This window comes from Gasterosteus aculeatus, chromosome 20 (assembly GCF_964276395.1).
Source record: "Gasterosteus aculeatus chromosome 20, fGasAcu3.hap1.1, whole genome shotgun sequence".
Classification (NCBI taxonomy): domain Eukaryota; kingdom Metazoa; phylum Chordata; class Actinopteri; order Perciformes; family Gasterosteidae; genus Gasterosteus; species Gasterosteus aculeatus.
The window spans coordinates 17109023-17133997 of record NC_135707.1 but is presented as its reverse complement, the minus strand read 5'-3'; the positions used below and the strand labels follow the sequence as shown (position 1 = coordinate 17133997).

At 49.1% G+C, this 24975-nt stretch overlaps 4 protein-coding genes across 5 annotated transcripts; 1 reads left to right on the top strand and 3 right to left on the bottom strand.

Annotated features, from left to right (window-relative positions):
• Positions 1-1156: 1156 nt before the first annotated feature.
• Positions 1157-8260, bottom strand: dcaf13 (ddb1 and cul4 associated factor 13). The gene is made up of 11 exons (XM_040166236.2): positions 8016-8260; positions 7518-7717; positions 7287-7394; positions 7103-7192; positions 6843-6998; positions 6596-6673; positions 6413-6495; positions 6118-6282; positions 5429-5564; positions 2083-2246; positions 1157-1547 (listed from the first exon to the last, which is right to left on the bottom strand). Exons 1-11 carry the CDS (start codon positions 8083-8085, stop codon positions 1460-1462), a joined length of 1338 nt encoding a protein of 445 aa, XP_040022170.1. The 5' UTR covers positions 8086-8260; the 3' UTR covers positions 1157-1459.
• A 237-nt stretch (positions 8261-8497) lies between these two features.
• LOC120811082 (solute carrier family 25 member 32) lies at positions 8498-11697 on the top strand. Its single transcript, XM_040166237.2, has 7 exons — positions 8498-9057; positions 9298-9448; positions 9540-9625; positions 10127-10281; positions 10467-10580; positions 10739-10884; positions 11018-11697. Exons 1-7 carry the CDS (start codon positions 8862-8864, stop codon positions 11142-11144), a joined length of 975 nt encoding a protein of 324 aa, XP_040022171.2. The 5' UTR covers positions 8498-8861; the 3' UTR covers positions 11145-11697.
• A 49-nt stretch (positions 11698-11746) lies between these two features.
• LOC120811083 (collagen triple helix repeat-containing protein 1) lies at positions 11747-15945 on the bottom strand. The gene is made up of 5 exons (XM_040166239.2): positions 15720-15945; positions 14794-14871; positions 13056-13274; positions 12729-12945; positions 11747-12197 (listed from the first exon to the last, which is right to left on the bottom strand). Exons 1-5 carry the CDS (start codon positions 15834-15836, stop codon positions 12055-12057), a joined length of 774 nt encoding a protein of 257 aa, XP_040022173.1. The 5' UTR covers positions 15837-15945; the 3' UTR covers positions 11747-12054.
• A 389-nt stretch (positions 15946-16334) lies between these two features.
• fzd6 (frizzled class receptor 6) lies at positions 16335-24829 on the bottom strand. 2 transcript variants are annotated; one of them, XM_040164231.2, is made up of 8 exons: positions 24619-24829; positions 23196-23597; positions 20008-20204; positions 19353-19932; positions 18853-19272; positions 18221-18369; positions 17764-18138; positions 16335-17666 (listed from the first exon to the last, which is right to left on the bottom strand). In XM_040164231.2, exons 2-8 carry the CDS (start codon positions 23379-23381, stop codon positions 17528-17530), a joined length of 2046 nt encoding a protein of 681 aa, XP_040020165.2. In that variant the 5' UTR covers positions 23382-23597; positions 24619-24829; the 3' UTR covers positions 16335-17527. The 2 variants fall into 2 exon arrangements, with proteins under 2 accessions (XP_040020165.2, XP_040020166.2); XM_040164232.2 differs by having other exon boundaries at positions 24606-24736.
• Between the last annotated feature and the right edge of the window lie 146 nt (positions 24830-24975).

The window sequence follows — 24975 nt, the reverse complement described above, 5'->3', positions numbered from 1 at the left end:
GGGGGAGGGAGGGGGCCACAGGCAGGGAGCGAGAGGGGAAAAAAAACCCAGATAGGAAGAGGAGGCGGAGCGATGGACACACGTAGAAGACTAAACCCGGCGAGGACGCGCGGATGTTCATTGACAGCAGATGCGGATGATGCGGCAGCGGCGAAAACGCGGACCGGAGGAGGCGCGCGCAGCTGGAGCGGCGCGCACGTGATGCATATTTCATAAGAAGATCATGAGCGCTGTGAGATAAATACAGAGCATGACTAGTGACTATGAGTGTTACTGCAGGTGTGCGGCAACGGCTCCCATCACTCCCGTTTTCCTCACGCCGGCGTGCCGCGCGCGCACAGGTTCCGCGTTGAGGGGTGCTGTTGATGTCGAACGTGTGGACGCGCCTCTCCGAGAAGTTGATTTTACGCAAATAGCGTTTACATTTTAAGCACTATAATATAAACAAACTTTTCAGATTGATTTTTAATTGTGGCTTAAAAGAAAAAAAACATTTTAAGACATTGCGTGCGACGTTCGTGCTGCTTGCCACTGGAACGCTCAGGTGAAATATGACATTTGGGTGTTTTCAGGCTGCAGCGCGGATGAGGACTTCATTACGAGGATAGAGCCTCCACCTCTTTAGGGCTTTAATTCAATTAGCACCATTGCGGTGATCTCCCGCAACAGGTCACACAACCAGAGGGAGCTTGACTTCTGAATTGTTCCATTCATGGTTGTTTACATGGAGAAATGTATTTACATGCTTGGGGGGGGGGGTATGTCCAAACATTGACTGGTGCTGCACATAAGCTTTAAATTGTCAAAATAGAAGAACGACCCCTGAAGATGGAACCCTTTTCAATGTCAGTGGGATGCAAACAAAGGGTTGTCATTGACAACTTCTGAACTTATTAATCTGGAAAACATTATCGGTCACATTGCGTAATAGTCGGTGGGAGGGGCAGGAGGGATTTTAAAGCTCACTTTCAGAGAGGCCGGATCGTTGAGAGACTAAACTAAAACACATCAAAAAGACATCGAGAACAATCGTGTAGCCATCCAGGATGAGGCCTTGAGTTGAGTGCACAGTCGCCAAACATTTTTGCCTGAAAATGTTTTTTGAAGCATGTTGGAACCCTCACATCTCTGGTCGTTGTAATAATCAGCAACAGTAGCATGTGTCTGGAAATTTATTCATGAAAATGACAAATGAAATCCATTCCGTTGTATGTACCAAGTCACATGACTATTAAAAATAGTTGATGCAGAATGCAAAGTTGCTCATAAGAAAACCAGAACTTTGTGGGACCCCACGGCAAGAAGAACATAACACATGTTATATATATTTACAGTCTGTGCTCTCAGGCTTCAAACAACGCAGAACTTGTCCCTTAAACTGAAAAGTAAAATATTTCCTGTCTTCGTTGCAAGAAGTCAGAGCACGGCCCATGTGGGGTGTGTTGTGTGGTGGGGGGGCCTATTTGACCACGGTCACAACATGCTTCTCCTTCTCCGTTAACAATGGAACACTTTCTGGCTTGCTGTGCTTGCGGACGTTCATCTCCCTGTGTAAAAAAGAGAAAAAAACAGGAAAAGGAGACGTGAACAGATTGCCGTTGAGAATATTCAGGAGCGGGACAGAGATGAGCAAACAATGTGGGGAAAGGTGGGGTGGGGTTAATATGAGACTGTTGACCAAACACCTACGTCACCCACTGCCCCGTGAAAATAAATGCATAAAGCACGGCCAGGAAATCACCCACAGTCCAAACACACGTCTGACGTGTAAACCCACCGCCGGTAATTAGAAAAAGGAAAAAAAGCAGCCGCAGACGGAGGTATGAATCACAGGACAGCCGGGCCGAGTGGAACAATCAATCCCCCATACAGGCTGTAAATGAGTATGTAAGGGCTATTGAGCCCATGTCAGAGGACACAGTCCCACGAGCCAGACTTTCCATTGAGCAGGTGGGACTGCGTAGGTCACACCTGCCGCCCGGGTCGCCATGACCCCACCGTGACCTTTGCGTCGTGGCCATTCGCTCAGAGACAAGGCGCTGGCTCCAAAACAAAAAACTAAAATGCATTAGGAACACGTACTTCCTGCGACGGGCCTCCTTCATGACCCTCAGCTCCTTGGTCTGGTGGTACAGACTCTTGGGCAGATGCCGGTGACGAGCGACGCGTCGGACCTGCGGGTGGTGCTGGAACTTCTCCTTCAGCGTCTGGTTGTAGTTGGCCGCTTCTCTCTCTCTGGGGGACATCTGGGAGGCAAAAGGGAGCACGAGTCAGGCAGACGCAATGGAAGAACAAAAAAAAATAAAATTAAAAAAAAAGGAGGACGCAATAAAGAAATTAAAACATGAATGAGAAGAGGACAAATAGGAGTAAACACGTGGCAACGGTCCTCTAGACTAAACACCATTACATAAATCGTCCTGCGTAACAGCAGTGCCACTACAAATATATATTTGGTAGGTGCTCAGAAGCTTTTTGGTCACATGATCTCCATCTGCCCCTGCAACTTTTCTCCTCAATGCTGGACTGAAAGTTATTTGTTGACTTAGCATCTCACCGTGCAGACCCAAAGTAAGCGCTTCAACGTTGTGCTAAGCTATAAGCTAACAGCAGTCAGCACAGGTCTCCCTTTCTGGGCCTTAGAACTCGCGCAGAACGTCGTCTCGCCCCCCCCCCCCCCCCCCCCCTCCCCTCATGTGATGCCCGTCTCTTTCTGGGGCTCGTACTTGAGATCAGAACAAGCAACACGGGGAGACTTTCCTCAGCGCTGCGTTTCTGAGTCAGCTGCCTCGCCACCGTTCGGAATTGTTGCACTCAAACATTTAGTGTCAGCATGAATCATGTCATTTAAAGCCCCCCCAGGTTCTCCTGAATGCCTCCATTCTGGTAATGGTGGGCATTTCCCGCAGGCGATGATGAGCGCGGGGTTTGTGCTGACCGCGGGACGTCGTCTGCATGCAGCGTTTTATTAATCACCGCCGGTTGCAGTGCGCTGCCTTTGCATCATAAAAGGCCCGGCGCTACAGTTTGCAGTAACCGCATTCAAAACAGAATCAATGCCCGTTAAAAAGTGAAGACACAAGCGCAACAACCTCCCTCCCGTATGCGTCCCCCCCCCCCCCCGATAAACCGGCCGGGACTCGCCTTGGCTCGGAGAGCCCCCCCCCCTCACAGGCTTTTATTCTGATTAAAAGCAATGATTTGTCTCAGACTCAATTTGCCGGAGAAGATGCTGATACTGTTGGACTAAACTGATGGGGTGGGCACACACGCTGTTGGTATGATGGATACAAGGTCCCTTCCAAAAGATGACTGGGCGACAACAGGGTTCAATTAGCAGCCGTCGTCCCGCTGAAGCTCTGGACTCAAAGCAGGCACAGTCAATACGATCCATGCAGGTCATGAGCACATGTTGGCAGTGACCATCTTACACAGGAAAACTAATCAGTTAGTAGAAAGTTTGGCCGTAATTTGGTTTATTGTTTGTATTCTGTTTCAGATTCACTCTTTGAAAAAGGAGCTTGTTTGAAAATTTGAGAAAACATTTCTGGAGGCCTTGGAGCTACAAACCCAAGAGTCTCCAGCAAACTGCAGGTGGTCAAGTTGCATTGTGGGAAATGGAGGTTTTGACACGGTGGGAATTTTGACATAGAGTGGCGCCTGCACACGGATCCACACAGACGCTTCCCATGGTGGGGGTCACACACACACACCTCTCACAGACCTCTACACATGACAGACTATGACAGACGTCCTATAATACAGACGTCTTTCATCAAATACCGTCATAAATCACCATTCAATCACTGGAGCAGTAAACACAGGCACTCCAAAGTAAAATCAATGCGTAGTGACGAGTGACGGTTAGGCTTGCAAACGAGGCGGTACATTTCCAGAAGTTTCCATGGGAAGTGAAGCTCGGGAATTTTGACCCTTTTTTGCAAAAACATGTAACAGGGATCTTAAATGTTGTTGAAAACCTGGAGCATTGTCTAACAGAAATGACCAAGCATATTGATTACTTGGTAAACTGAAGCTAAAGACAAGACACCTGCAGTTAATCCCAGCTGTGTACTTTGTGTGTGAATACAGACTGTTTATGCTGCTCCCCCGATGAAAGAAACATGTAGAAGATATATAAAACGTTAGTAATCTGGCAGTGGCAAATAACTTCATATAATAAAACCAGAGCTTCGATTTACAATAAATATTTCAACGTATACTGCTTTGTTTGCAGAAATAGTGCGCAACACACTACCTTTTTGTGCATATAAATACAATTAATCACAGAAAATCCTGATATTAAAAATATTTATGGTTGCCCAGCCATAATATACATGCGTAAATACGCACAGCTGCTGATAAAGTCCTGAGCGCGACGCAGACAAATCCTTGATTCTGCATTTCTTGATAATTAAAGACCCCTTCAGTGCAACCCGATTGTTAATGCTTCATTATGTTGAGAGTGGGCCGCTTTAAGTGATTGGCCGATCCAAAATGCTGATAGGAGCAGCCCTTGTCTGATCTCTTTAAGTGCTAAGCTTGCGGATAAATCTTCTCTCACACAGCAACGCTAAAACAAGTGCCAAAAGTGGGCAATCTTCCACTCCGGAGCTGCATTAAGAGAATAAGCGAGGGTGAATCCGTTTAGGGATGAAAGACGGCTGTTGGAGACGACGGCATTGATCCATATTATTCTGCCAGAGTGGATGATACTTCAGCATTTCATGAGAGCTTTATGACAAAGCTGAGCATGACATAATGTAAGGGCCATAGTTTCTGAAGGCACTACATGTACAATATACCGATTTATAATACGGGTAGATGAAATCCAGCGTTCTGATTGGTTGAGAATGAGTGACGAGGGCTACATTATTGGGCGATAATGTACAGTCACATTGACCCGAGCGTTCCGCATCACTGCACTCAGAGTAGCAGGTTAGCTTTTGCTCTGTGGCGATCCCGAAAACCCCCAGAAATCCTACAAATGATCATTTAAGCAATGCGAGCTTAGCAACCGGACAATTAAGGTGGACGTCATCAGCGATGTGAATGAGTGAGTGAGTGCAGGACCCAAAACTGTTTACACACACACACACACACACACACACACACACACACACACACATTTGGTACCTACAACTATTTAGTGCTAAAACCACTAAGGTACTTGAGGCTGTACAACCCCCCCCCCCCGAAATGTTACATTATTGGAGAATAAAGTACAGCCTCTCGTACCTTATTGATTTAATATAACAAGGGGGGCGCCCAAGAAAGTCTGATATTCTTTTTTCACGTTCGATCCTCGCTGCACAAGATCCGGTAAAACACCGGAGGAAGACCCGGGACGCCTGACAGCGGCCGCTTACTTAAGGCGCCTTTGAAACGTGATGGACCCGAGCCGCATAGACGAGGAGGCCGGACTCACCACTCCGAGCTTCTCCGCCGCGTTGGCTTTCCACAGGCGGATATTCATCTCGTCAGAGCCGCTCAGGATGTACTTGTTGTCCAAAGACCACTTTATGCAGATAACGTGCTGCATGCGTTTGGTGTGGTAGACCTCCCTAAAGAGAAGAGAAACAAGTCAATGCATCTACAGGATAACGTTTTACAATGTGCAGGATTACCACTCTGATGAGGAATAAGTTCACTCATGAGCTTCAGTGTTTCCCTGACAATTATAGAGTAGACAGCTGCAAACTTCCAAATATAAATATCACCAGCAAATAAACTATTAATATTCAGAACTGGGAAACTAACCAGTCTCCTGTTTACACACATTGCTGTCAAAGCCCAAAAACAATCTGAACCGAACTGTGAGGTTTGTGATCCGTTGCAGCGCTACACGTCAATGTAGGACAAACTGACTGTTGACTTCTACTGACCATTCATTTAACTATAAAGGGTTTTCCACACGCTCAAAATTAGAAATAGCAAAAGAATGGAGTAAATTAAATAAACTGCGTAGGCCCCAGAGACAAAACTACTGGCACCACAGTGACATGGAACACTTCTACTTACTCTGGTTCAGTCAGAAGAACATAAACGGTCCCTGAACACGGACCAGTATCAGACCACAGTAATCGTGCATAAGCTGGTGTTTAAGGTCGTACTAACCGGCTGTGGCCGCCGTCCTTGGCAAATATGCGGATGGTTTTGTCAAAGCTGGCCGAGACAAACTCCTTCCCAGTGGGCGAATAGTCAACATCCAGCGCGGCGGAGACGTGGTCCATGTGCACGGTGATTGGCTTGTCCAGGAAGCGCATGTCGTATGTGTAGAGGCTGATGAGACAAAAAGGTGCAAAGTCAGGCCCTTCGGTCAAACTGCCCTTTAACGGAAAGCGTTTCAGTGTCACAGGACGGCGCGTTAAATCGCACATTGTGTGAATTACTGCAACAATCTCAGACTCACTTGTAGTCCTCATTGCAACATGTGAAATAATAGGCTTCCATCGGGTTCCAGCATAACGTGTTGCTCCTCATCGTCATGATAACCTACACAAGGAAATGAAAACCCACCGTAGATACAAAATCATGTCTTTGTGAAAGAATGGACAAAGGTTCATGCTCGCAGCAGCTGGGTGGCAGAACCCACCTTCTTCAGCGGCGTTGATTCTCGCATGTCGTACAGGACTACGCTCCGGTCAGAGGCACAGCTCGCCAGGAGTTCAGTCTGGGAACAGATACAAACGGTTACAGCCGGGTGCCTGATTGAAAACAACTCTAGATAACCACTTCGACGGGCGTGAGGACGGGACGGGACAGGACAGGACGGGGCGCAGGGGCCGTCACAGTGGGAGGGATGCCCGTCGGGGGTGTGTGACGCTCAAGTGACGTCTCACCTCCACGGGGTTGAAGCGGACGGCGCTGAAGCTGTCGACGCCCCACGTGAACGAGCGGATGGGGCTCGTCCGCTGCTCGTCCCAGATGTCCACCTGCTGGCCACACGTTGCGAACACGGCGTCCTTCTGGTGGTGGTCCAGTCCGGTGAAGACCGACTGCAAATGGACAAGACTCGGTTTTTGTTATGCAAATAACCGAAATGGGATATTTATATTGTTCAATTATCACAATGGAGCCTCAAGAGGCCCAGTGATCCCACCTTGCCCAAGATCGTGTTGAGCGGCTCCTCCTCCTCCCCGTAACCGGGCGCCTCCATTTTCCACTGCTTGATCGTCTTGTCGTCGCCAACCTGTAACAGCAGAAGCCATTTAACACACGCGCCACAACAACCACAAGACCAAATCCCAAAAGATCTTCTCAGATGTTGAAGGGTCAGCGCTCACCGTAAAGAAGGAGCTCCCACAAAAGCGGACCACCATTCCACGGACGAAACCCTCGTGTGCTTGGAGAGTGCGGACGCACTCGCGTTTGGTCAGATTCCACACTTTCACCTGAGGACGGAGGCGCACAATGACAGCAATGAGTGCGTTGCACAATTAGTAGTGCGAGTCACCGTAGCACAGGACGGCACTAGCCACGGTAAGATACATGCACGTATGCATGCATATGCACACCTCCCCATCGCAGGAGCCAGAGAGCAGGGTGGAGAGCGTCTTGGTGTGCTTGGCCATGCAGTTGACCCCGTCCCGGTGTCCATCCAGAGAGGTCACGAAAGGCTTGGCGAACAGCCGCTCGAGCTTGGTGGCGTTCAGGGCCCGGGTGTACTCTCTGCTCACCTCAAACGGATGCAGGGTCGGGTCATAGTTTCTGGGTACTAACGAGAGACAGAGAGAGAGAGCAGTCGCTCCTTAATGAACTGTAAAAAAGGAAACCGTAAATAGCTGCTAATGTTGTTGCGCTTAGCTTTAGTCACGTGTTGGATGTTTTCAATGCATCCCGTTTGTTAAATGGAAGCTTACAGACAAGGACAGTCTCCTAATGTGTCTCCTCATATAGTTCGCATTGTGTTTGTGGTAAAAACAACTAGCGCGTGGCTGATGTTTGCTGAGAAACACTAGCGAGCCATAGCATGCTGTGCTTTAGCCTAAATGAGATTAAAGTGCATTACTTACCACGTTGAATATCTAGTTTGGTCTCCCGGACGTAATCATCCGGGTTCCTCGAGAGGACTTTAACCTTCATTTGGTCGAATAATTCAAGTGGAAAGACAATTAAAAATCGCAGACAGTCTTCGGTTTGACGAGAAAAAAATTAGCAATCAGAGGCCATGTGTTGATGAAGAAGGAATTCGTTTGACCGCGTTGCATTGTGGGATGTCCGGGCTACTGCCTTCGTCACTGAGAACTTTGGTTAGAGCATCAAGATGCCGAATTTGCCAAAGAAACAACCGGAAATACGCCAATTTGGTCATCAAACTCCTTCAAATTAAAGGTTTGGCTAGGCTGTGAGCCGAATTTTACAACCTTGGTTGAAGAAGGCCTTTATCTTTACACTTATTACAAAAGCACATTTACCTTGATAGCATTTACATAGTAAAGTACCCAGTACCCTGGGTGCCACTTTTCACAGAAAACAAAATTATCTTACAAATGCTGGTTTATCGTTCGCCTGAATTATTTTATTTTGAAGGTTTTTACCGGAAGCACAACTCTTAATTTCCTGGTTTTGAAATGTAGTAAATTACTGGCAAGGTCGAGTAGTGGCGCTGGTACTGTACATCCCCGGTAACGTCACCTCGGCCATGGCGGGTCCCCGCGTGTTACACATGTGGTTGACCCTGTAAACGCGATGGCCGTGAGGGTGTTACGCGTCGGTACAGCGGGGCCGGTGACTTGTCGTCTGGGCGCTACGGAGGAATACTTCCCGGACTCACGTGACGGAGCGCGCGACTGATTACCGTGTCAGGAACCAGCCACCGTCAACGCCAAACGCCCGGTAGACCCACGCTTCCTGCTAACATGGGTTCCGCTGATAATCACGAAGCCGTCACGGAGGCCGGGTCCCCCAAACCCGCCGCGGCCGTGTCCCCGGCCGGACACGTCCGCCAGGTCTTCAGCCACGTGAAGCTGGAGAACCTGTTGGCGGGGCTCAGCGGAGGAGTGGTGTCAACGATGATGCTTCACCCGCTGGATCTGGTCAAAATCAGGTTCGCAGGTAACTACACTTTACTGCTGTTATCGCTCTTTGATGTAAACGTATAATCACAATCATGTGCAGTACGGAACCGTGTTGCCAGTTAGCAGCTACATCGAGTACGAACCAACTGTAGATTTTCATCGAATTTAACTAAATGTGCAGACTTGATGCGTGCGTTGCGTGATGCCGACATTACCGTGTTGCTATGGCACCCTGCTGGTGCCCATAACCCATGTTTCTGATGTCCTTTCAATTCAGTGAGCGATGGATTGCACATGAGGCCCAAGTACAGTGGCATACTCCACTGTATGAAGAGTGTCTGGCAGCAGGAGGGACTCCGAGGACTCTACCAAGGAGTGACACCCAATATTTGGGGCGCCGGAGCGTCTTGGGGTCTCTACTTCTTTTTGTACGTAAAGCATGCAACTTTTGGATCATATCTCCAACATGAATAAATAAACGTTATAAAAAAAAAAAGTATTTCACCCCGACCCGTACAGCTACAATGCCATCAAGGGGTACGCAAAGGAGGGCCGCGTAACTGAACTGAGTGCCACGGAGCACCTGGTGTCTGCAGCCCAAGCAGGTTCGTCCCACATGTATCTGAGCACTGCTTCTGTCAACAACAACCAGATGGCACTGCCTCCAGCTGGCCCCAGCACATTGGCCCATGTGTTGCTTTTGTTCGCGTGGATCTGCTGCCTGCCGGTCAAGGTTTAACAACGTTCTCCGTTTGAGGTTAGATGGCGCTACTGTGGATGTCGTCTGAGTAAGCAGGAGTCAGTCAAGTCCCTAATTCAGGAATTGGGGGGTGTTTTGTGATGTGACTCATAATCTCACTAAAAGTAGGCATTTGTTAAAATGTTTGTTTATGAAGTGGTCAACAACAACTATGGATTCATTTTGGCATTTCAATTTTGCTCCAGTGGCATTCAGGTGTGTGATTCAAAGGCATCGGCAGTTGCAGCCACATGCGTAAAAAAATGAAACAAACATGAGCGCTGTTTGAAAGAGTTGTGTTTGCTTGTGCTTAAACAATCACGTGCGTCCAGCCTCATTACAACACTGCCTTCTTATCGTCACCCAGGCATCCTGACGCTCACCCTAACCAACCCCATCTGGGTGACCAAGACGCGGCTGGTGCTCCAGTACGATGCCGACCCGACCGGGAAGCAGTACAAGGGGATGATCGATGCTCTGGTGAAGATCTACCGCCACGAGGGAGTGCCAGGGCTGTACAAGGTGGAACACTTCAGGACTTTATAGCTGACCTTTACCCTGCTAAGCTGGAATAGTTTTTTTATTGATTCATCAATCACCACTAGAGGGCACCAATGGACTATATAAGCTGTCGTACAGACGACGTCCCATTTTCAGTGATCTGTTGGTCTGTTTGTGCGTCCTGAAAGGTCATGTGCTTGTCTTAGGGTTACGTCCCTGGTCTGTTGGGCACGTCTCACGGAGCGCTGCAGTTCATGGCCTACGAAGAGCTCAAGAGAGGCTACAACAAGTACAAGAAAGTGCCTTCAGATGCAAAGCTGGTGAGTCGACCGCCCCGCCGGCCACGAGCCGCCCGGCAGCGCGCTCACCGCTTTAAAATAACGGAGGCAAACAAAGCTCATCATTTCTTTTTACCCTTTTTTTTTTCTACCCTGCCCGCTTGTCTTCCCTCTCCCTGGTGGTTGTTCTGTGCAAGCAGAGCTCATTGGAGTACATCACAATGGCAGCAGTATCCAAAATATTTGCCGTGGCCACAACGTACCCATATCAGGTGGTGCGAGCTCGTCTGCAGGACCAGCACAATACATACAAAGGAGTCCTTGATGTCATCACACGGACATGGAGGTAGGACCCCGATCCTCCGCTAGAGGGGGTTTAGCTGTAACCAAATGTGGCTGTTAACTCATGTCCAATTAGAGCAGCGATCATCTTTCTGTGTTTTTTCCCCCCCTCTCTCTCTCTCTCTCTCTCTCTGCAGGAACGAAGGCGGCGTCGGCTTCTACAAAGGAATCATCCCCAACGTGATTCGAGTCACTCCGGCATGCTGCATCACGTTTGTAGTTTATGAGAATGTGTCTCGCTACCTCCTGGGACAAAATCAGTGAGGCCCAACAGGGCGGCGAGGACAGGAGGAGACTCTGAGCTCACGCCGGCGCTTCGGTCGGCATTCAGAGACGGACAGCTGCACCCTCGGCGCGGTCTACGTGTAAATGTGCAGATGTGAGAAGCATTCGTTTGCACCGAGTAAGCGAAATGGTTGCCAAGTCTGAGCCACAGAATCAACGGGGGATTGTTTTCTTTTTCTTTTTTTAGATGCATGACAAACACTTCTCTACCTGCCAGAGGACATGCAGCTTTTTTATGATGCGTCTGATGTCATCGTAGTTGTTTACTATTTATGTTCTGGCAGCAGAGAGGGGAAAACCAGCTGATTATCAGCAGCAGAATTGTAGATCTCAGGGTTCCATTTGCATGTGTGTTTCATACTAGTTTGTGTCTTTTAAATTATTGATTCATGTGAACACACACAGCAGCACTGTGGATGATTTTGTTTATCCGCAGAATTCGTTTATGTCCCGGCTACAAATTGTATCCGCAGCCCAACTGCTTTATCTGCGTTGTTGTGTTGGATTTATATAAATACATGTGATGTATGAACAGCATTGAGTTTATCACAGAGCATTTCAAAGCTAGTTAGAAAGTTACATTTAAAAAAAAGCAAGAAATTACTTTATTAACAGCAATAATGAATATAAACATGTCAAATGAGTACATAGTTACATGTCTTGTCACAATGTATTTTACATGGTTACTGTGTACAAACAGCAGCACCCATAAGCAGAAAAAGGCTACAGTACAGAGTTTGTTTTTGGGAGACCGAATAACACATTATTCCTCTCTACATGCCTGTCGGCTAGTATTTGAAAAGAAAACATTGAAGTTCCCCTCAGTGACGCCTCATCAAACCGTACCTGATGGTTTAGGGGGACCAAAGGACACACGCAACCTTCTATCTCATTTGGGCAGCTCCTCGACGATAATCCTGGACACTGAATTCCAGCCGGTAGACGCGTCCCCCCGTGGGTAGTCGGAACAGGTCCCCACCCACACGGCCACGTCCACCAATCCGGCTTTGACACCGTCGCACAGCCCTTCAACTGCGGAGGGGGACCAAAATAAAAAGGAAGACAGTGCTAATTAATTTCAGGGAACAACCCAAGAGACAGGAGCCTGTTTTCTGACACAGTGATGAACTTTCCAAATTTGAAGACTGTCGACCAGCAAATTAAACAATTTGGTTTAAGCCTTCTGCTGGTGGCCTTAGCTTAGCACAAAGCTAATTTGCTAACTTTGCGCTGTGCAAAACCTAAGTGCTGCTGGCTATAAACAGTCCAGCAACCTGTAAACAGCAACATGGTATGTTTACTTATTTCTTAATATGACTAAACTTGTCACTTCAGGAGCTTTACAGGGGCTGTTGGATGTTTTTTGTCCCATTTGGACGGGGCCAGGTTGGCGGTTTCCCCTTGTACGCTATGCTAAGCTAACTGGCTATCGCTAAAGCTCATCCAGCTAACTCACTCTTCCCAAAATGTTGAAATGTCGCTTTGAACATGAAGCATCATAGGCATACAAAAGCCAAAACCCCAGCGGGCCACGGTGCTTCCGCACGGGCCCCCGAGTCGTACCCGAGGACGTCCGGTGGATGTTGATGGTCGAGTTGAGCTCAGGGCTTCCTTGGTCTAAGTAGATGATGGACTCTACGGGCAGGGGTCCGGTGCACTCCGCCCCGTTGAAGGTGAAGTACCACCTCTGGCAGCACGCGTTCTTACACTTGAGTCTGAGGGAGCCGCTGAAGAGGACCCTCAGGGAGCTGTCCGACCGCAGCTTGGTGAACGTACAGTCCTGCAACGGACCAAGGGGGTGGGGGGGGGGGGGGGGGGTTGGCATCCATTGTGTTGGTTGCCTAACAGTTTCCGTTAATTTGTAAAAACAAATCCCCCCGTCGTACTTACAGCTATTTTCCCCAGGTCGATGCCGTAATTCAGAGAGCTCCAGGCGCACTGCTTGTAGTTGGGCCTCCAGGGCTCCTCGAAGATCTCGTTGACGCACTCGCCTTTCTCGCCTTTGAGCCCGTCGCGCCCAGGGATCCCCGGCGTCCCCGGGATGCCGTTGGTTCCGGGGTTGCCCTCTCTGCCGGGGCCGCCCGCCGGTCCCTGCACGCAACTGGGGAACTGCAACGAAGAGGACGTGGGGATGAAGGACACGCGATGACATCGGTAGTCCGTTGTTGTCAAACTTTCTGTTAACGGTTTGCACCTAAACGCTGTCGCTCATCTAAGCCTCACACACACACACACGAAGCCGGATTTCACCTCATCTACCAGCCGCACAAAGAAACACACTGCCGAAGGGCTGGAATGAAGTGAAGAAAAACAGATGTGACCCGGACCGAAGCAGAGCGACATAACCAGCAAGCCGTGAAGCAAGTGGAAGACGGATCGCGTGTTAAAGAGGGACCGGAGGACATGGGAGGTGTTCGGCCACACAGCGGGTGGTGTGATTGATGGTCTAGCCGAGTCGCCTGCTATGTTCTAAAAGATGCTGAGTCAAACACACACACACACACACACACATAGGGGGGTCAAGCCGGGCAAAACTTCCCCACTACATACAGACAAGGAAACAATGACGATCCAAAAAGCTTTGCCCCAACAGATTACAGTGCCTGCGTCCACTCATGAGGGTTTGTTTTTTTCTTCGTACACTTAAGTTTTTATTTGGGTGATTTGATCTGCAAACAAACATTGTCGGGCTCAGACATAAACACGTAGTCCTCGGCCTTCAGCAAAATGCTGACGTTGAAGGGATTCGGCTGTGGACTTTTCTCGTTGGCTCATTGCTGCCCTTTTGCTCAGCATTCAGCTGTGGAGCGGTTTGAGAGGCACGTGGCCAAAAAGGTATTAAAAAAAAAAGAAAGGCAGGAGAGGAGAACTAAGAGTTTCTACTAGTTTCAATGTCTTTTTGGCACTCAAGCCCCTTATGAGGTATAAATATCTATTTGATGACATGAATCAGGAAAAAGGCTTTTAATGTAAGACCGTATTCCTACACCAGCTGCTGCTAGCGCCTGCTGTAGCCATTAGCGTGCGGCCTGGAGATGTCTGACATCATCTCAGTGGGCAAAGTCTGATGGGACCAACGTATTGTGGTTTGGCATGAATGGGCTGTAATAGACCTCCAATTTGTCCTCAAGGGAAAGGGACAAAAGTCCCAAGCAGCACGGCTAAAATGTGGAAATACAGAGTGCGTCTGGGTGGTATTCTGCAAGGAGAAGTGTCCCCGTTTTATTAAGGGTTGGGCTTTTGGAGACATTTCAGAGCAGACTAATGAATGAAACCTCTGTCTTTTTTTCTTCCTTCTTTTTGCAACACAGCTGACTTTTATATTAGCCTCCAGTCTGCTGTTTCTGTAGTTTCTGATCTGATCCCACAGCCCAGCTCTACTGAATGTTAGTAGCACACTGTTCAAATTACTGTAACTGAAGCACAAAGGCTGCATTTGCCGCCTAGAAAGTGCAGTCAGCCACTAGGCAATCAGTAGCATTTCATGCATTAGTCCACACCGAAGCACGGGCCGAGGCTCTCGGGGAGTAACCACTGCAGGGATATGACGGTCGGCTTGGGGATTTTATTTTAGCATTTTAGATTTGCAAGATCTTGAGAGGGCGGAAAACAAGATTTGAATGATTACCATGTTGTTCAAATGAGCAGGTCTTCCTTCTCCAAAGTGTCTAGTGCAGTTGGCCTTTTCGGCGTCATTCCCAGTGCACTGGATACAAATGGTCACATTAAGAACATGAGGAGCGATTCATCAGATGCTGCCACTGGGCTGCTCCCCGTTGCAGAACAAGGCTTTCAAAGAAAAATGGGGAGCAACTGCTTATTGTGGTTCTCAAAGTGAGATATGCAGACTTCCAGGAGTCAGTGCAGCAAAATAAACACTACTTTCACTCTCAGTCTTTTAAATCCCTAGAGATCTAGGGGGAGGGGGGGACATATGCGTCCACTTTGTTCCAGAACTAACTTTCCACCTTCAGCAGAGCAAGGAGGGTTATGTGATTCCAGACAATGATATAAAAGATTAAGGTCAGTGGGAAATTAATTGAATCCCCCCGCCCCCCACACCAAAAACCGGTTTTAGTCCAGTAAGAAACCAGATAGATGACAAAGACAGGGACAGACGGACGGACGGAATGAGCTGGACCCAAACTTCCTGTTGGGGCTTTTTCCCTCTGTTCCTGACCTGGAATAATAGAGAACCAGCTGACCACACAACAGCTGAAGCTGCAGGGACTCATTCTGCCAACGTTGTGGCCACATCAGTATGAATCTGCAGATGGTCCGTTTTACTGTGGAATCGGTGGTTTAAAAACCCCACTGGCAAAGTTATCCAGGAGGAGTTTCAGCAACTTCAAGTGCCTCGTGAATGTAAGCATATAGATGCATTAAAAAAGGACACAAAGAGCGACACATTGCAATACATCCACCCGAGTGCATTTACTGTAAATTACCGTTAACTAATAAGGGAAAGCCACCAAATCTATCCAGAGCGCATCCATCTCTCGTGGAACGACACGTGTCTCTACTTTATTCTCTGGTAATGATCACAGATCTTACCTTGTCGGCGTCAGGATCCTTTCGGTATCCTCTATTTCTCACCTTTTCCACCGCATACAGAGGCAAAGACAAGCAGACAAGCAGCAGCAGCAGCGGGCGCGCGCTCAGAGGAGACATCGTGTCTGCGGCCGTGCGCGATGTGAGGCGACCGTGGTGGACTCCGTGGACCAGAGGGCAGGACGAGGAGGGAAGGAGCTGGACTCCGTGGACCAGAGGGCAGGACGAGGAGGGAAGGTGGGGGGGGGGGGGGGGGGGGGGGAGTCCGCGTCATCATTTGGACGGATTCGTGCGCAAAGGTAGAAGTAGTGTTTAATCACAAACAGCAGAGACTGAGGCACACTTTTTTTTCATCATTTTATAATGATTGTTTTTTTATTCAAATTAAATTGGATTGATACAAAATTCAGCTGACAAAATCGGCTACGTAAAAAATACAGTAAAAAATGTCTCACAAAAGCTGTATAGAGCGATTCATAGACTACACTACAGACCTCCTGTCCACATGGCAGAATGGGAAGATCCAGCTGGAACAGAAAAGGGTGAAGAGAACTCCCCTTTAATTCTCCCAAATATAAAAAGGCACAGAATCCCAAATGAAGAACACACGGCAGCATGTCTGGACAAACCCCAGACGGTGATCTGGAAGCACTTTAAGGAGGAACTTATGATCTGTGACTATACGCTAAGAATAACTCCTGAACAAAGACCCAATTTCTCTCCTTTTTTCTGTTTGTGACTATTCAATAATCATTAGTGTTTTGTGCTTCTTTCACAAATAGTGCAAAGCTGTTTCATTTGTTTCCTCGATTGGATTCCAAATCATATGAATGCGCGCGCACACACACACGCACACACACACCCCATGTGCACAACATCTGTAGCTTCTTTGAAGTCCTTTGAAGGTACGGAACTACTCAAAGGAAAACACATTCTGGTGGAAAACCTTAAAGCTATACTTTATCCAAATTCACTTCTTCAAAAAGAGACACGTCTGCACCATGTGTGGTTGTTGCTGTAGAAACCATTCGAACGCAAAACAAACACTAAGTGAAGAAAATGACTAATTCAACATCGTCTGAAAACCAAGTCATGTTTAAGATTGCGCCTTTGTCAAGAGGAGCAGTTAAGAGGTTGTAGCAAAAACAATAAGACATTAAAATAAATGGTTTTACCACAAGAAGTCTTTTCTTAGAACGTTTGGCAATATCATGACTCTCAGTGTAGCGACTAGTCCAGTGACTTGGCATCTAAAAACAAAATAGAATATTTACATAAATATTGCATTCTCTAAGATGTGCCCTATGTCATGGAGCTACAACTACAAAAAACAGTTGACCTAAAGTTTGAATCCCCGCCAACACGTCGGTAGATGTTTGGGTGGATCACAGCTGAGCCGCTGCAACATTTCAGTATGTGGCAACGACGACCACTATAAATACACTAACCCTCTGCTTGAAGCACATTCTGGTCCTACACAGCAAATTTCAGAGTTAAATTGACTCTGAGATTGAAGCTGGTGTTTATATTGTCCCAATCTTGTCAGTGTTAAATCAACACTCAACAAGTCTTAACAATTTAACTTGGAATAAGTGTCAAATAAATCTGCTCAGTGTTAAATACACTTTTCCTTAACACCAAGAAAAGGAACTCTAAGAATTTTGCTGTGCAGCACACCGCATGTTAAATACTCGAGGTATGTGACAATATGCTGACTGCGACGTGGCCGATGCCATCACGCACAGGCTCGTGAGACGAGAGGGGACGGGCGGAGTCAAGGACGGGCACTTCTGTGGACGGACGCGGACCCCTCAGCAGGTGCCGTCCTTTGCGTCCTTGCTGTCCTCGGGCGGCGGGTGCGCCCGCGGGCGGGCGGGGTCCTGGGCGGCGCTGTGCTGCTGTGCTCCGGGGCCGTGGCGGGCCTCGGAAAGCTCGCTGCGCGGAGTCATCCTGAAGGGACACATGGGGGATTCTCTGTGCTCATCGCTTGTACAGGCAGACGTTCCCTATGACAACAAACAACAGGCTGCCGAGATGTCTCACTCACCTCCCGTCCGGGACTCTGTGCACGCTCTCGGAGCGGCTGCTGATCTTACAGGAGCTCCCCCCTTTGCTGCGTCTCTCCCCCCCGTCCCTCTCCCCCCTCTTGGAGCTCCGGCTGGAGGTGCCCCTGTCCAGGTGCTCCCTCGCCGAGGCCTCAGACGGGGAGCCGCGGCCGCGGGGATCCTGGTTGCCCGGCGCGGCACCGGCGGAGGACGCGTTGGTGGGCACGGCGCCGGTGCTCGTCCCCATGGACTTGGAGACCACCTTGAGCTTGTGGGAGCTCGGCTTGTACTGCTGCTTCTTGTGCTGCACGCGGCTGTTGTGCTTGAGGAAGAACTCGCAGGACTCCTGCAGCACCCGGCGGCTCTCAGTGATGGGGCTGTGGGACAGAGGACACGGAGCGGTTGGGGTCAAACTGCACCCCATGGGACCTGGACACGCGGCAGGAGACGCCGTCTTACTCTCTCTTGCGGGTCCTGTTGAAGAAGTAGGCCCACTCGGAGCAGGTTTTTTTACTGCTGACCCAGAAGGAGGCAGATATCCCGACCACCAGCGTCATCAGGTACTTCACCAGAAACAGGGAGAGGTCGGGCCGCTCGTGCTCTTGAGTCTGGAACAAAGAGACATAAACAAGCTGTCACACTCCTGCGAGTTAGTGTGTGAACTAACAAAAGTAACTTTACAGGTAATATATATGACTGAGCTACTGTAGTTGGGTTCTCTCTTTTACATGTTTGTTCTTATTATGAAACATATTGATCTAAAATATTTTACTCATCACATTTTGGCGATAAAGTAATATATAAAAAATATATAGGTATCCTGCGACTGACAATATATTATAATGTAATAAGAATTTCCTTTCAGGCCAAAAAATACTTTTTTAATTGGGTCTTTTAGCTAATTCTCCACAAATAGCTGGCAAACTATTTGAGACCTTTCAAGCATTCATTATTAATTTGAACATTTAGAGTGACATTGACTTGACCTGCTCCTTTTTTTACACAAACACACGCCAACATCAGCTCAGCGCTCCTTTTCAGTCAGCCATAACAAGGTGCAGGCCAAGTGGACGTGTTCAGACCTCAGCTACCTTGTAGGGGCAGGGGATGCTGTACTCTTGGCAGCGGTCGTGGATCCAGGTGTTCTCCCAGCTGCTGCGGTGGCTCTGCTCGTAGGTGTAGCAGGCCAACAGCGTGACCAGCGGGACCAGGTAGAGGCAGCTGAACACGCCGATGCGGATCATGAACTTCTTCAGCTTCTCCTGGTTGCGCTCGTCATGCTGGATGACCTGCCGCACGTGGTTGAGGGACACGATGCCCGCCAGGATGAGGAAGAGGCCGACCACGACGCCCACGCACAGAGGCGCCAGGACGAAGTAGCGCAGGGCGTCCAGGTCATAGAGCCCCACGAAGCACACGCCGCTGATGTTGTCCCCTTCCACCTTGTTCAGCGCCAGCAGCATGACGGTGAGCGCCCCGGGGATCCCCCACGCCACAGAGTGGAACCACACCTAAAAGACAAGCGGATCAGCAACCTCACGGCGGCTCGTTCCACACTCACATTTGTCGGATACCCTCAAACGCCCCTCACCGCTTTCTTTTCTATGGCCTCGCAGCTCCACTTGGGCCCCGCGGCCAGGAACCAGGTGATGGTGAGTATGACCCACCAGACGATGCCGGCGATGGTGAAGAAGTAGAGCAGCATGAACAGCAGAGTGCAGCCTTTGCTCTGAGAGCCCAGCACCACCGTGTCCACGCCGGCGGGGAGGTCCCCTCCGGCGCACGCCGCGTTGTTCCCCAGCAGGAAGCCCACGAAGTAAATGAGCGACACAAAGCTGTAGCAGACGGCGTAGAAGATTATGGGGCGCTCCGGGTAGCGGAAGCGCTTGACGTCGATGAGGAAAGTGAGGAAGGTGAAGAGCGTGGCGCCCAGGCAGATGACCGAGCACACGCCGATGAAGTTTTTGGCAAATTCGACGTCGTGGGGCTTGAAGTACATGTTGGCGCAAGGCGGGGCACAGCCCTGGGCGCCCAGGAAAGACGAGCCGTGGCCCGGTTTGGTCTTCAGCTGCAGCGGGCACCAGAAACCGAGGTCCCGCTTCGCCGAGGAGGAGCTGATCGCGGTGGTCGCGGGGAGCGTCGGAACACCGGCAGAGCCGCATGGCTCCAATCTAGTAAAAAGATTTTTTTTTTAAGCGTTAGTGAACTGTTGCGTTCTTTCTCTCTTGTGGAGGGCTTTTCCTCACCTGTCACACTGTAGCTCGGGCGGCCAGGTGATGCCAAAGACTCGGACGTCCTCCTCGCAGTCCGACACGACGGACTCGCACCGCTCTCTGCATGGACGGATCACCTTGTTGTCCTCGCTGCATGCTGGGACAAAGGCTTGGCACAGGAAGTGGTGGACGTCTGGAGAGCAGGGCAGCCCAGCTAGGGGCATGAACGGCTGGGGAGGAGAGAGAGTAGTCACGTTTCCCTGAGGTTCCCTGATCGGGAATAACAGATTCAGGCGATGTGCTTTCATATTAGATTTGAACACTGTTTGAAAACATGATCATGTCAGGTCCACAGAAGCAATATCTCATTTTTTCCTGAGGAAAAACTGGACCAATTGAATTTCGCCTCTTAAGGCCTTAACTTCATTTTGTTGATCGGCAGCGATACATCGCGCCACACAAAGACGCCCATTCACTGGCTGGGACCCATATTCTTCCTTTTCAACGCGATCGTGGAAAGCATGAGGGGCGAGACGCCGAGGGAGGGGGGTTATATGTGGCAGGATGTGACTGCTCGGGCATTTGGAAACACACAACCAGCGGCCGGGTGGGCTGGAATGCACTGAGCTGTTGATAAGTTACTCTCCTGCTGAGCCACTGTGTTAGTGGATCCGCTACACAACGTGTGGATTTATCCCCGGCGCACCCCGAGGACGACTTGATTCCAGTTAAAACAGGTCCAGATCACGTCCGCGCCCATGTTTCTAATTACTTGGGGTTTTCGTTAAGTGTATATTCTATATCGTTATTATCAGCCAGTCTACTTAGTTGACTCAGAACCGCGCCGAGACCACATGGGACGTTTTAGCAGCCGAGCGAGACTTTGTCTTAACCTCATCGACCATTATCAGACCAACGGGCACGGACCACCAGCCCATTCAGCTAATATTTGTACACAAAACAAACGCATACATTCCAACACAGTCCACTATTCAGCGCTTCCCCTGCACTTTTTTTCCTCCTGAAATGCAGCCTGGCAGCGGGCCTGTGTCTCTGGGGCCCTGGCTCGCCCCCTCTGACAGTAAGCGTCCTTGTTTCTCGACAGCGGAGGTCCTGGACTCCTCCTCAAGTCCTCCCCATTGCTCAACAATCTGACCTTTATTTGCTTTGCGCAGAGTTACTGTAAAAACTGCCCTCAATTCAGCAGCGGGAAGTTTTGCGGATTCGGCCCCTTAAAAAAAAAAAAGGAAAATCCTATTAAGTATTTCAAGGATTAAAAAATGGACAGAAAATCACTTTTCAAACTTTTACTGCTTTTGTTGTTTTTACTTTTGTTCCTTGTACGTACAGTACTTCAATTACTCATTCGCATTTGGACGCTTTGACTTGTGTGAGTTTAAAAGCTGGCACACACAATGGAGGAATCAGAGACCAGGGGCGGAAAAAAGGTTATCCCTCCTCCGGGAAATCCGCCTGATAGGCCGGACTGATCCCACAACGAAGCCCAAGTCTGCTTGACTACAGACTTTTGTGATAAACCACTGCGCGCTTTCTGACGGGACTCGTGGGGCGTAGGCCAGAGCGTGCGAGCGCGTCACCTGGGAGACGCGGCCGCAGAGGTAACACCGTGTACATGGGGAGGGGGGGAGGGGGGTGAGTGATTAACAGAGAGAATACTTGTTGCGGTATGCCGGAAAGGCTTTTTGTGTGAGAGGCTGGGTGTGGCCCTCCCCTTCCTCCAGGAACCCAAGGCCCCTCACAACAAAGTCCAGGCAGAATAGCTCGCTGGCGGGCAGCTACGACAACCGACTCGCTGACCAGCAAGCAAAGCAAAGCGCTTTACTGAATAACCCGCAAGGCAGAATAGGTGACTGAATAGCTCACTAACTATCAAGCACAGCGAAATGGTAAATAGCTGAAGGACGAGCAGCAGCAAACACAGCAGTTTCGGGTGCGACAACAGACGCAGAGCCGGCAGGCACATATTTCCGTCCTGCGTTAGCAGTTCCCTTCCAGCGGAAACTGGAGCGCCCGCCACGCCGCGGGCTCGCCGGTTCCTTCGCGGGGGACGCTGGGTGTGGCCCCTCTCCTTCCTCCGCCAATCAAAAGGCCCCTCACAACAAAGTCGGCAAAGGTGCCGGCGGCCAAGGTTGCCTGCTGTGAAATAGGAAGCCTCTACCTTTGCCAGATGCCGCACAAAAGACTCCTTCAACAGATCGCGGTTCACGCTCAACACTCTGACACCAAATGTGTGTAACCGAAGCCTGGAATGCCGGGGCCCTTAATGCATCCCTGCAGATATCCAGTTCACAGCTGAGGAGAGACACTAGTCAACACTGGAATTGTCCTCTCATTGTAGCAAAATACGAAGAAGTCTTTAAATCTCTAGAATGAATCTGCTTTTCTTGTCAAAGTAGCCTTAACTTTAGGTTCCAGTGGGAAGATATTCCTTTTCCACACACGGTGCGACATTGATTAAAACCCAGTTATGACAACAGAGAATTCCACGCAAGACTATAGATTCATGGTTACCATGTTAACAACAATACTATGCAACAGTATATTAACATCTGGAACAACCAGGCAGGAATTGTTGTTGGACTGTGGCTGGTGAATCGTGTTTTCCTGTTCATGACCATCATAAGACAGTCACCATGGCTCAATGTGCGCGAACACTGATCATTTCTACACTAAAGCCACTCACTCATATTCATTAATAACAGCACTGTCATAAAACATGTGATCTATAATGTTATTTATAAGCAGACGAAGCTGATGTAATTGTAAATCCATGGAAAACTGTGAATAATGATTCGTTCTTTAAAATATGGGTCAACAGCTGTGAAAACCCCTTAAAATGAAGTTTCCCCCTTAAAGCTCTTTAATTGTGGGAACATAAAACTCATTCCCGACTGTATGACAGCATCACAGATTGAATCAATATCCGTGTGCTCCACTTCCCCCTCAGAGCTCAAACCTCATATTCGGAATGTTATTTTTGGGACGGCCGCTAGAATTTAAACTATGAAAGAAGCCGGATCCAATCTGTTGGGTCTTTAAATTAAGAGTGGAAGAAAAAAACAAAAAAATTCAAACAATTTGTTAAAAATGAAAATGTAACAGCATATTTTACAAACTGCCATTCCATAAATAAAATAAGTAAACATAAAGTTTGTTGGCTAATTCCCGACCAGGCCATAATTAGCACGAGGAGGACTCACCGTCATAGCAGCTTCTGCAATGTCTTGGTCGTAGTGCTCCATCATGTTGGGGAAGTAGGTCATGTTGTAGGTCAACCCCAGGCAGCGGTGCACTCTGATGGGCTCGCAGGTAAACAGGCTGTGGGCCCTGCAGCTTCCCACCCACACCAGACACACGCACGCTAACAGCGGCCCGGGCATCGGCATCGCTACGGCTGATTGGAAGTGTGTGTGTGTGTGTGTGTGTGGACTAGAACAGGATTCTTTTTGGTATCCTGGCCCCAATGTTGAATTCCCCCCCCGGCTCAAACGGTCATCCACATTTGACCTGGGGTCACGTCAGTGGAGCCCACGGGCAGAGCAGCAGGTTTCCCATCATTGGTCAGCATGTGCCTCCGGCTCACAGAATGGAATCACGCATCCCTGGAAATAAAGTACTTATATTAAAAACAAGCAACGCCTTCAGCGCCACAACACATGAACTTGTTTTGGAGCACAAATTCACCCCACATTTGATGAAGATTTGTCTTCAGGAACCTCAGCTGAGAAGTGGTTATTACTGCATTTAGCACAGAATTATAGAGGAGACACACAGTCCCATCATCAAAGCATCAAACGACCTCTAATTGTGCTCATCACCTAAAGGACCAAATCAAGCTCAACAAAAGGAACAGGAAGGTGAATCGAGCATTTTTCGGTCGGCACCTCTACACTGAGGTCCTGGAGCTCCAGTCTGGAGACACACAAGTGAAATGCAAGTAGGGGGACTGAGATCCAGCGAATCCTCTTGGTGGATTCACTTAGTAAGTGAGTGGGGAAGGAGGAGAGCCGGGCCCGTTCAGCGGAATGAGTCTCAGCTTGTTGACCACAAATCCTCTGGATACAAAAGCGGAGTAGCAGTAGTTTCGGGCCACACATTTTGCGTCATTTTAGAGAATAAAGACATTTAAGTCCGTGCTTGAATTGCAGATGATTTATCACATGCTGATAGTTTATCTAATATTACAGCTGTTTATGTTAAGTGGCCACATTCAACAATGCTTACTGTGCACAGTGAGCAGCGGTTAGTTAACGTGAGTTACGTGAGTTGTGTTATTAGCATAAGACTTTCGGTTAGCATGTTAGCAGCGATTAAAGAGACAGTAAAGTTGACACTTTTCACCAGCACTTCACGTAACAAGCGCACACGAACGTGTAAGTAAAATGTAGTAAGCGGGTTTATTACACGGGACTTTGGTTGGCGTTTCCCTTTGAGTTAAACGCTGTAAAGAGAATGGAAGTCCATCGCGGGCAGGAAAGACATTTTCCCGAAAATTAAAGACGCCAAAGGCGGCGCGAGCGTCCGGTGAACGTCGCAACAGGCGCGACTCGCGAAAACAAACCGCTGTACGAGAAAGTAAACACAACCAACTAGGCGTGTAGCGCACGAACCGCGAGCACTCACCACACACCGCCCGGCGGTCCGTGTAGCGAGCGGCTGCGTGAAGGCCGGCGGGGGTCCGTGCGCGCAGAGTCCGCGGCGTGTTTCCTTCTCTCCGTCTCTGCGGGGAAGTCAAGACGCCTTCACGGGCGTTCGGGAATGTCGCTTGTTTGTTGTGGCCCGGTGTGAGACCGCAACACCCTGGCGTTGTCTAACGTGTCGTACACCCGAACGCTCCGACTGGAAAACGTTAAAAGTGAAATGAAAAAAAACGTCTTCGTTGTAAATTAACGCAGCGGGGCGCGTGAATACACCGCGCTGTAGCAGGAGGGTGGTTTGACGTTTGCACGTGAACGCAACGCGTGAGAAGACGGGACACAC